The sequence below is a fragment of the Stenella coeruleoalba genome (genome assembly GCF_951394435.1).
Source record: "Stenella coeruleoalba genome assembly, chromosome: 10".
Taxonomy (NCBI): Eukaryota; Metazoa; Chordata; class Mammalia; order Artiodactyla; family Delphinidae; genus Stenella; species Stenella coeruleoalba.
In genome coordinates, this window is record NC_137156.1 from 39,042,674 (window position 1) to 39,054,921 (window position 12,248).

The 12,248-nt window shown below is 43.2% G+C and overlaps 1 protein-coding gene across 1 annotated transcript; it reads left to right on the forward strand.

Moving 5' to 3' along the window:
* Positions 1–8,858: 8,858 nt before the first annotated feature.
* Positions 8,859–9,252, forward strand: LOC307193123 (large ribosomal subunit protein eL39-like; the record flags this gene model as incomplete). Its single annotated transcript, XM_079934657.1, has 1 exon — positions 8,859–9,252. The coding sequence occupies exon 1, from the start codon at positions 9,097–9,099 to the stop codon at positions 9,250–9,252; it is 156 nt and encodes a 51-aa protein (XP_079790783.1). The 5' UTR covers positions 8,859–9,096.
* Between the last annotated feature and the right edge of the window lie 2,996 nt (positions 9,253–12,248).

A 12,248-nucleotide genomic window follows, 5' to 3' on the forward strand; every position in this document is an offset into this window, starting at 1 on the left:
TGGAGGTACCAATGTCACAATTTCTAATGTGTGCTTTTTTTTTTTTTTTTTTGCCACACTGCACAGCTTGTGGGATCTTAGTTCCCTGACCAGGGATTGAACTTGGGCCACAGCAGTGGAAGCGCCGAGTCCTAACCACTGGACCGCCAGGGAATTCCCCATTTAATATGTGCTTGATTCTGTGATTAGAAAGAGATTTGTCTTTATTCAGCTCCTTCATGGCTGTCTTTCTTTCTTTCCTCTTTCTTGTGTTTCTAGAGTTTATACACCAATGCAAGGAAACTCAAGCCCAGAAAGTATAAAAAATTTTAGGTAGCTGGTACCATAGTTATCATAATTTAGCATATGCTTATATGTTGCATGAATAACATTTTAAACCCGGTTCAGAGAGTCTCTCTCTCTCTCTCTCTCATCTAATTTTTGAAACTCTCTGAGGTAGATGTTCTTATTTTATCTGTTTTATGTTTTCTTTTTTTTTTCTTGGCCGCACCGCATGGCTTGAGGGATCTCAGTTCCCTGACCAGGGATTGAATCTGGCCCAAGGCAGTGAAAGCATCGAGTCCTAACCACTGGACTGCCAGGGAATTCCTACTATTATCTCCATTTTATAGATTAAAAAACTGAGTCACAAGAATTTAAGTCACTTGCCCAAGATCCTAGAGTTCAGAATTACCAAGCAAGGCTTGCCCCTGCAGTCAGGATACTAACCATAGGCCCATTCTACTTCTGAGGCACCCCAGGGATCTGGAGGCCTTTATTTTACTTGACCTATTATATTTCAACCTGTTAAGCCCTTACTCTTGCATTTCTGTCTCCTCCCAGTTTTGCAAGTTCCCAGCTCTCTGGCTCCTCCTTCTCAGTGCCCTTCAGAGTGCTTCTTTCTCCACTGCCTACTAATGCAGGGAGCCCTTAGAATTCCTTCCTAGTCTCTTCCTGGCTCCCTGTATGTGTCTGTCCATGAGGAACCTCCTCTACTTTCAGGACTTAAGTTCTTTGCTTTATCTTTGGTGGGGTGATTATTCCTTCATGCCTGAACCATACATCCAATACACATGCTTCCTTCTTTTATCCCTAATGTACTTCAGACCTCCAATTCACTATCTTCCCATCCTGTGCCCCACATCTGACTCTCACTGCTTCCCGGCCACTCTTGACTGACCGTGAGTCGCACAGCCTTCATTCCGGCCTGGCCTACCGCCTAGTCATCTTGTCTTTCCTTTCCAGAAACCAAGCTGTGTACCTCTGCATTCAGCCTCCTTTGCCTGGTATGCCCTAGTTTGGGTTTTTCAAACTTTTGATCCCAAGAGTAAGAAATACATGTGACCTCACAACCCAGTACCCACGAGTGCATGACCCCAAGGGTAGGCAGCATCTAGGCTGTCTCAACAGTGGTTGACAACACCATGTTCGTGTTCAAGTTAGAGTATAGGTGCCAGGTCACACCAGTGAGAATTCCAATCCATTTTGTGTCCACACCCAGGGCAGTTATTTCAAAATATTTAACCTTAGTTCAGCCTGGACCCTAGCTAATCAAAACAGTCATGGGAGGGTTATGAGAGAAGAGACTGGGTGCCAAGGTGGGAAGAAGACAGGCACTGGGGTATGGGTGGGGAGTTCACAGAGCAGCAGCTATTTATGGAAGAACACAGATGTATTTGAACATTTTAGCAACTGCTACCTCTGTTCCAGAGCCTTCCAGCTGAATGTCAGTCACTCCATCTACCCCTTAACTTCTGTGTCCCTTACTGACTCCACCATCTAAACCCACTTTCAGGTTCCTGGCTTTTCTGCCACTTGCTACTTTCTGCCCCATCCTTGCTCGGAAAAGAGCCCAGGAGGTCAGCCCTAATTAATTCTAATTTCTGAGAGAAAAGCAGCCTGCTCAGACAGAAGTCAGTGAAGGGTCTTTCCTGGCAAAGGAAAGTATTCCAGGCCTGTTGCGCCGCAGTGTTCAGCTTCTGCCTCACGCCAGCAGGTGCTGGGAAGGGCAGCACAACAGCCTGTGAGACACTCAGGGTAATGACCCTGCTGTCAGGGAAGGAGTTAATGGCGGGGAGATGAGATGTTTCTCAGTAAATCTGAGCACGTTACTAGGAAGCAGGCGCCCAGTACAGGCATACTGTGACGAGTCTTCAAAGTACCTTGGCAACCAAGACTTTTATTTTAGAAGCAAACTCTTATCAGGATTTTTGATTGTTGGCTGAGATTGAGATCTTAAGCAATTTCCTTAAGCTCTTTTGAGTCTCATAGTCATATCTTTCATATTGCAAAATAGGAAAACAAGAATGACCTACTTGAATCAAAAAGGTATGTAAAAAAAAAGGTATGTAAGGATTAAAATAACTCTTTGTTTTGAAAACTGGCAATTAAAGGGAAGGAATTAAACATTTAACCTCCTTTCTAATGGGCACTATATTTAGGGTAACTACATAATCTCAGTTTATGAGAGAAAGGTCTGTTTTACTAAAGAATGCCAGCTAATCAATGCAGAAATAATAAATCAGCATTTTGCAAGCTCTAATGAATTTGGTTCAAGCAAATATTGTGAACTGCTGTTAAAATCATTAGGTAATCCCCCCATTAGAATGGTTAAAATTAAAAAGCCTGTCCATACTAAATGTTGGTGAGGATATGAAGTAATTGGAATGCTGGTGGGAATGTAAAATGTACAACCTCTTTGGAAAACAGTTTAGAGATTTCTTTAGAAGTTAAACAGGGACTTCCCTGGTGGCTCAGTGGTTAAGAATTGGCCTGCCAATGCAGGGGACAGGGGTTCGAGCCCTGGTCGGGGAAGATCCCACATGCTGCAGAGCAACTAAGCCCGTGCACCACAACTACCGAGCCTGCAAGCCACAACTACTGAGCCCACGCACCGCAACTACTGAAGCCCGTGCTCTCTATAGCCCATGCTCCGCAACAAGAGAAGCCACCGCAATGAGAGGCCCACACACCACAAGGAAGAGTGGCCCCTGCTTGCCTCACCTAGAGAAAGCCCGCACACAGCAAGGAAGACCCAATGCAGCCAAAAAATAATTAATTTAAAGAAAGAAAAATTAAACATATACCCACCATATGACTCAGCCATTTCACTCCAGGATAGTTACCTAAGAGAAGTGAAAGCATACGTCCATACAAAGACTTATACATGAATGTTCACAGCAGCTTTGTAGTAGACCGAAAAGGCTCTTTGAAGAGATTAAGGGTGTGACTCACAGATCCCATCAGCCATCTCAACAAAAGAAAAAAATAGAGATGAAATTATTCAGGAAAGGTAAGAGGAAGAGCCTCTTGTCTACTGGAGTGAATTCCCATGACATGCACAGGAGGCCCACAAGACTCTTGAGAATTTTATACTAGCAGAAACATTGACAGCTTGAACTGAAAGGGACAAAAAGAAGATAAAATGAAAGAAGTTGTACCCCCAAAATTCTCCAGACAGGAAGCAGGCTGATAAAACTACTTAGCTGTAAACATGTGCACCTTTCAGGAAAAAGGAAGGATGGCTCAGAGGATGGCGCTTCAGATCCAGATGACAGAACTGAGAGGCATAGAGAATTATTCCCAGGCCTTGAAGCCTTGTATACTTCTTTTTTTGTTTTTAATTAATTTATTTTTTTGGCTGTGTTGGGTCTTCGTTGCTGTGTGTGGGCTTTCTCTAATTGCAGCGAGCAGGGGCTACTCTTCGTTGTGCTGTGCGGGCTTCTCATTGTGGTGGCTTCTCTTGTTGTGGAGCACAGGCTCTAGGTATGTGGGCTTCAGTAGTTGCAGCACACGGGCTCAGTGGTTGTGGCTCACGGGCTCTAGAGCACAGGCTCAGCAGTTGTGGCGCACGGGCTTAGCTGCTCCGCAGCATGTGGGATCTTCCCGGACCAGGGCTTGAACCAGTGTCCCCTGCATTGGCAGGCAGATTCTCAACCACTACATCACCAGGGAAGCCCACCTCGTATACTTCTAATTGCTTTGCCTGTATTCACTCAGGTTTTCAAACCTTTTGGGTGGTGACTCACCATAAGAAATACATTTTACAAAGCAATGCAGCACACTTATACATACACAATGGAAGCCAAAGATTTCAGAAAATAATTACCTACCCTGACTGTGTGCAATGCATTCTGATATCTTCTGTTAGATTGTATTCTGATTCTATTTCATTTTTTTTTTAAAAATGCAGTTAACCCATTAAGTTGATTTCATGACCAACTGATGAGTCTTGACCTGCAGTTTGAAAAACCCTTTTAACTTGCTTAATATATGTACAGACACACACACAAACTCCTATGAGGTAGAAACTGTTATTGTACCCATTTTTCAGAAGAGGAAATTCTGGCACAGAGAGGTTAAATAACTTGCCTAAGCACACACAGGTAGGGATAAAGTGGGAGAACCAGGATTCTAACCCAGGGAGCCAGCTTCAAAGACAGTCCTTTGAACTACTCTCTTACAAGGCCTCTCTTATCCCACCTGCCACATGGTGGTAAGTGAGTATCTGCTGATAGATGTCTCTGATTCTCCAAAGGAGTGATTCAAGTGGTATTTGAACAGAGTGCTCTATTAAGATTATTGGAGTGTTCGAGGTTACGGCAGATTTAGGGAGCAGAAGTTATATTTTCTGACTCATATTTCATAATCAACAATAGTTCTCTGTGAAGAGCGTAGACTTCCAAGTCAGATAATTCTGAGTTCACATACTGGCTCCACACCAGGGACAGATCCAGTCTTTGTGGGAACTGAAGCTTTATGCAATTTTGAAATCTCTTCCTAAGGAGAAGAATAGAGCTCATGTATTCAGAATTAAGTGCCGCGCCTTGAAAGGGGCCCATGTAAGAGAGGGCCCTGTGCCTTAAGTTTCCTTAGCTTTCTGCTTATTTGCCTCTGTCTGCCCTTTATTTCTTTTCTTTTTTACAAAATTTTAAAAAATTTATTTATTTTTTGGCTGCATTGGGTCTTCATTACTGTGCGCGGACTTTCTCTAGTTGCGGTGAGCGGGGGCTACTCTTCATTGTGGTATGGTGGCTTCTCGTGTAGCGGAGCATGGGCTCTAGGCGCGCCGGCTTCAGTAGTTGTGGCTCGCGGGCTCTAGAGCACAGGTTCAGTAGTTGTAGCACGTGGGCTTAGTTGCTCTGCGGCATGTGGGATCTTCCCGGACCAGGGTTCGAACCTGTGTCCCCTGAACTGACAGGCAGATTCTTAATCACTGCGCCACCAGGAAAGTCCCTAGCCCTTTCTTTCTGACACTCTGTTTTCTAATCTCTGAAATAGGTGTAGCAGTTCCTATTTCTCATGGATGCCAGACGATCAGCTGAAAGGACCTAGCTGAAGAGCCTAGTACGATGTTCACTAATTAGGTACTCAATAAGTAATTGTTAATAGCAATAATAATAATTAAAAAATAGAATACTTCAATTAGAAAACAGTTTTTAAGCAAGGTTTTGAAATAAAAACACGATATGGAGAAAAAGTATTTTGTCAGTGCATTTACACCTCAGCTCTGTAACTCAGCTCTCCCTGGAGTCCAATTATTTTGGTTTCTCCAAAGCCCTCTCTCCAAAGAGAAGTATAAGTGAGAATAAGAAAGCAGAGTATTCAAAAACAAAGGCAGATATAGAGAGCGTATCATGGGAGAAAGTCAGCTGCAGGGGCCCCCAAAGGCCAGATTTCCACTGTGTGGATGTCAATAAGAAGAAAAAATATTGAACTGTTTAAGATCTTTCTCAATAAACCAAAAAGGGGCATTCAAGGTGCATTTTGGCATTGAGAGAGGAGGCAGCTGGACAAACTCCATCCTGGTAGAGTCAAGTTTTAGTCACCTGTATTCAGACATTTTATGCTTGTTGTTCTGCTGTGTCCTGAGGGATTATCAAAAAGCAAGAGGCCTCTGGAGTCGGCTTCCTGCCCCTTGGAGAACCAACAGTATTTCCAGAAACGCATGAGGTCACTTTGCCTTCCAGTTACATCTTATATTCTCCTCTCAGAGTTTGAGATTCTAAAAAAAGGAGGTATGTTAATATAGAGTGACATGAAAATATAACAGGAGTCTTTCTCAAACGTGTGGCTTCTCTTGGTTATCTGTGGGTTTTTTGTTTCGGGTGACTGTTGTGTCATTTAGGTAAAAAATAATAAGTGGGGAAGTGTGGGAAGAGAAGGGTCAAAAGATGGTAGGAAGTAATTAGATTAATTCGATAATTAAGGGGAGACATATGGGTGATTATTAAGTTTCTTGCTAGCTACATTTAGGCATAAGCACGTTTTATTTTTCTTAATATTTACAAATGATTCATACCCTTTGTAATTCAGCAATCACAGACTGTTCCCATTTTTCCCCAGAAATTCCTCTGTGTAAAGCTGAAGATGAAACAGCCCTTCTTTTTCTACTCACTGGCAAAACGATTTCTTTCCTTCTGCCATATCTGTTTATCTGCTAAGGGCATCAGGCACTTCTGGATTCATCTATCGCCTCCAAACCCCTATTTCCCTCTATTCTGATCTGCAGTACTATGTCAGGAGGCTACTTTGGAATATTAACTGGTGGCTTTTGTCCACAGGATTTTCTTTTCTCCATGGCCTTTACCCCCATTCGGTGAACTAAATTTTTGTTGTCTCAACTCAGGGAAGGGTGGACCCATCTGAAAGAGGAGTCTTTTTCTGACTTTGGGAAGCAGAAAGGACTCATGTACAGAGACAACACTGAAGGTCTGCAAGAGTCTACTGGACCTCTAGATGAGATCAATGTTCCCAGACTTGAGGAGAGTGTGGCTGGGGAGCTTGTACATTCCACACAAGGCCCGGTGCTGTGCCCCCGTAACTGGACCAGGCCTTCTGGGGTGGAGTTAGGAACCAGGATGATAGGAGTGCCCTGATAACTGTTTTTGTGTCTTCGATGGTTGCTAGGGAAAATTTCATACAAAGAGGCTGTGTGACCACTATCAGGCCACCCTCAGAGACTGCTGCTTTAATCATTCCTAATGATCACTTTGGACAAAGTCTGGAAAAACATATGGAAAAAAATTTAAATATGTGAGGAGGATGAAGGGAAGCATTCAGATCCCTTTAAACTAGCATTCATGAGGACTGTGACCTCTCGGTACATTTCAGCTTGGCCAGCATAACAGGTGATATTCAGGAGCAGAAAGCCACTCTCCCCCATGTCCTGTCACCACCAGAGTCCCTGGAAATTAGATATGACTCAAAGGAAAATCTAGGGGTGTAGAGTGACCCTACACATCTAATTGTAATCTGTGATAATGGCTAGTCAGGCAAAGCACAGGAAGCCGTGTGGACTGGTCTGTGCAGAGAGGGAAGGGCACCCTGAGCTGAGACCCGAAGGGTGAGATAGAGGTAACTAGGTGTTTGTGAAGGTAGAAAGAAAATACAGTCCCTGGGCTGGCAATTACCCAGTGAGCTACCCAGAACCACTTATGAAACAGTGTCGTGAGGCAAAGAGCAAGGAAAGGAGAAGGGACTGCTCAATAGCAGCAGATGCTGCAGAAAAGTCAAAGCAACATGAGGACCGTTGGATTAAAGAATACGGAAGACATTGTGTTGACTTTGTCAAGAATAGATTCAGCAGATTGTGGGGAGAAAAAAAAATTGCAGGAGGCTGAGATGTGGGGGGTGTAGAAATAAAGATGGTAGGAATAAACAGACAAATTTTCATGAAATTTGGCTGTGAAGGGAATGGTAAAGGGCAGTAGTAGGAGCTGGATAGGGAGTCAAAGGAAAAGGCTTTTAAAAGGTTGGGGAACCTTTGAACATGTGTAAACATTGATAGGAAGCAGCAAGTAGAGGGCAGGTAAAGAAGAGAGGATGGAGAGGGGGGACTCTCATTAGCAAAAGACCCCTGGGGAACTAGGAAGTGACACGAGCCAAAGCTCAGGTAGGAAACTGGCCTAAATAGGAGGAGAAAAGGCTGGAGAAATCGTAGATTTGGTGGCAGAGGTGAGGGAGCTGTCTAATGGCCTCTGTGAAGCGGGAGGAGATAGGATCTGCTAATTGGGGTGGGTCAGTGGATGGGAAGGGTTAGTAAAATCAAAGAATTGAAAAACATAGAAGAGATCTGAAACAGCTAGTAGAGTCGGTACAGCTTCCCCACGTGTCAGCAAAACCTTACATCCCAGTACCTTTATTTCTGTTTTGAGCTCTCATTCCTCTAGGTGGCAGAGGCTTCATCTCAGTCAGTTCAGGAAGAGATGACAGGGAGGCAGTTGGATTCATGGGTCTGGAGCTCAGAGAGGGATATGGGCTGATAACATCCATCTGGGGTTCATCAGAACACAGTGTTTGTCTCTGGAGTCCCAGGAGTCATTGACATGCCTCAGCGAGAAATAAGAGGACAAAGAGCCCAACTTGGGGGAAAGGCCCAGTAGAGGAAGAAGAATCAGCAAAGGAAACTCAGAAGGTAGGAAGAAAAGCAGGAGAATGTCATGTCACAGAACTAAGAGAAGTGAGTATTTGAAGTGAAATAAGAGGTCAACTAGGATTAGGATTATAAAATATTCATGGATGTCATGTCTTCTTTCTTTGAGTTGGGGCACCAAAAAAAAAAAAAACAGAGGATATAATCATAATACTACTATTTATTGAGTATATAGTGCCTGATTCTGTCATTCAACCAACCAATCAGTCATATATTAACTGAGTGAGTATGACTGTAGAGAAGTTTTCTTGTTATGAGGGCAGAGCTGGGGACTGCCTGGGCTAAAAGCTGCTAGTGGTCACCAGAGCCTCAGAGAATGAGGCAGGTGTCAAAAGCTCGGTGCTTAAATAAAAATGCTACATTAGTTTGTTCAGCTTCAGTAATGAGGAGCAGGTGGAGAGAGAGAGAAAGGAGCTTATTGTAAAAATTAGGAGAGGGAAAAACTTACTCTAAAAATTAGGAAGATTAAGCTTTGAGGGGAGTTCCCTGGCAGTCCAGTGGTTAGGACTCTGCGCTTCCACTGCAGTGGGGCCTGGGTTCAATTCCTGGTCAGGAAACTAAGATCCTGCAAGCCACGTGGCATGGCCAAAAAAAAAAAAAAGAGAGAGATTAAGCTTTGAGGATCTTGAAGCAGTCTGAAATTCAACTTTAAGATTTAGGAGGTGAGGACTCTGCTCTTCACCATGTCTTCTCACAAGACTTTCAGGATCAAGCAATTCCTGGCTAAGAAACAAAAGCAGAATCGTCCCATTCCCCAGTGGATTCGGATGAAAACTGGTAATAAAATCAGATACAACTCCAAGAAGGGACGTTGGAGAAGAATCAAGCTGGCTCTATAAGGAATCGCACATGAGATGGCACGCATATTTTTTCTGTATCAAGTCACTTGCTTCTTACCATATCACTCTGAAAACATCACTATCTGGATAGCTGGATGTGTTTTATTGGGAAAATGATTTTTCTCTTTGTTTCTATGTTTCTGCACTAGTAGGTTGGCTCAGAAAAAAATATGTGAGACCTTTTGTTGGAAAAAAAAAAAAGATTTAGGAGGTGAAAACTGTGAGCTTCTGTTTGGCACAAGTTCGTCCGTAGGCACTGATGCCTGCTCTGTTTGCACAGAAATGGAAGCACCCTGAGAGAATCTCGTGCCTATAACAGAGTGCAACTGAAAACAGGACTTTAGGGATTAAATCAGGTTATGAATGGACGAATGGAGTTCACTGTTAAAAACGAATGACCCCTTTCATCATCATCATCATTATTATTATTATTATATTATTACAGGATCTTAGTCCCTCCACCAGGGATTGAACCCGGGCCCTGGCAATGAAAGTGCCAAGTCCTAACCACTGGACCGCCAGGGAATTCCCTAACGACCCCTTTTAGATTAATTTATTTTGGTATATCCATCACTGGATTATACAACCCTTAAAAAAAGAATGAGGCAGTTCTACTTGTCCTGATTTCCGAGATATCTTTTTCAGTGAAAAGTACAAAGTGCAAAGCCGTGCATTTGGAGTGCTCTTCTCAGAAAAGGACCTATAGGATATGTCTGCATATACAAAGAATACGGAAGAAAACAAGACACTGGTGACAAAGGTGGCCCATGGGGAGGAGAGCTCAGTGTCCTGGGATCAAGGCAGAGAGTTTGCATTGCACACTCTTCTGAATGTTGTACCAAGTATTATTTATTTAATAAATATATGTAAATACATAAAAGATGCCTTTGGTGAATCATTATGCCAGGTTCGTTTGTAACACAAAGTCATTCCCTAATTTGCTTTGGAAATGTTGACATTTGTGTATTGGATTTTCTTAAAGCATGAAATACCAGAGTCTGCAAGCCACACCCCGAGTGCTCTAAATTTGAGGTCACCAACAAAACCAGCCATGCAAGTGTGACCTTCCAAAAGGCCAAACATTGTCAAGTGTGTGGGCTTCTCATTGCGGTGGCTTTTCTTGTTGTAGATCACGGGCTCTAGGTGCCTGGGCTTCAGTAATTGTGGCACATGGGCTCAGTACTTGTGGCTCACAGGCTCTAGAGCACAGGCTCAGTAGTTGTGGCACACGGGCTTAGTGCGCCGAGGCATGTAGGATCTTCCCGGACCAGGGTTCTGACCCATGTCCCCTGCATTGGCAGGCGGATTCTTGACCACTGTGTCACCAGGGAAGCCCCAATCCTCTTTTTTCTAAATGAGGAGACTAAGGCTAAAGGGGAAGAGTTGTGCCTAACGAAGAGATAATGCCACTTTGTGTAAATAAGGGAGAAAAAATAGTCTCTCTATCCATATCTGCATGAAGATATGAAGAAAGGATACACAAAACACTAATACCAATGGCTAACTATATGGAGAGGGAAGGTGAGAAATGGGAGGGTGGGAGACAGGGGTAGGAATGAGATTTTTCACTTTGAACTTTTTATAATCCTTGAACTGTTTTTTTGAACAATAAAACCTATTTAAAAGAGAGATGGACCATTGACATCTACATGACTTACAATTCAGTTTTCAAGGAAGACATTATGAGGCTATGGGCTCAGAAATAAATTAAGAATCTGGTGTTGAAACCACAGGTCAAATCCTGCTGCTTCAAATGCCCACGACAGTCGGAGTTATTTTGTCATACTGAGATTTGTTTGAGATAACATGGGCCATTAGCTGGCCTTAGATCTTGTTTTTGATTATAGACAGATTTGTCAAAATCATGCAGTAACAGCCCCTTGCTAGTTTGTGGATTCAGTCATATGAAGAGGCACCACAGAGCAGGACAAAGATCAATGGACAGGAAGACAGGTAAGCTGGTTCTAACCGAACTTTGCAATTTAATTCACCTGTGACGCCGGGCAACTTAATTCCTCTCCTTAGGCCGGTTTTCACATCACAAAATGGAAGGATTAGACGAAGTGATCTCTAGGTTCTCTGATATGACTGGGGTCTGAAACAGTTGTTAGCAGTTTAGAACTAAAGGGGAATTTATGAGATCATTTTTCAAGGCCAGGAAATGGCTATGGACTGTTGGGTCACCTTTTGCTCCTTTGACCTGAAGTTACAACAAGAACCATCAAGTGATCTTGGCCCTTGTCTCCTACGACCACACACACACACACACACACACACACACACACACACACACACACACACACACGCTGATGATGATGACTAGATCTGTGTTCCTCAGAGCACTAGTTTAGGGAAGTGTTAATTAGTGCTCCATGAAACATCTCAGATGAATTTGGGGTATCCTGTACAATAAACGTTCCCAATGGAGAATCACAATGGTATTTATGGACCTAAGAAATCCTGCAGTAAAGAAACTCAAATAGGGAATTCCCTGGCGGTCCACGTGTTAGGTCTTGGCCTTTTTCACTGCCGTGGCTGGGTTCACTCCCTGGTTGGGGAACTGAGATCCTGCAAGTCGTGTGGCGCAGCCAAAAAAAAAAAAAAAAAGTGAAAAAAGAAACACTTAATTTTACTTAACCTAGCGTTTTCCAAACTTATGCACATGGAACACTTTAGTGTGTCCTATTACCTTTACTTAGAACAAGTGGGATTCGCATACCTCTGTTTTTAGGGAATACATGAGATCAGTTATCATTTGGCAATTAGGACAGTTCTGGGGCCTCTGTAAACATGGGAAGATTGAACACATTCCTAAGGGAGCCTGAGAGTCTTGTGATTCATGCAGCTCTCCACCCCACCAATTGAAAAAAAACCTTTCAACAGTGGGAGCCTCAGAAACTCCCTTGTTTTACAGGAAATTTCCCGTCTAAGCACAGTGAAGTCAGATTTATTTTTGCTTTGGGAAATTTGTTTCTGTCACTCTCTTTGTTCAGAAA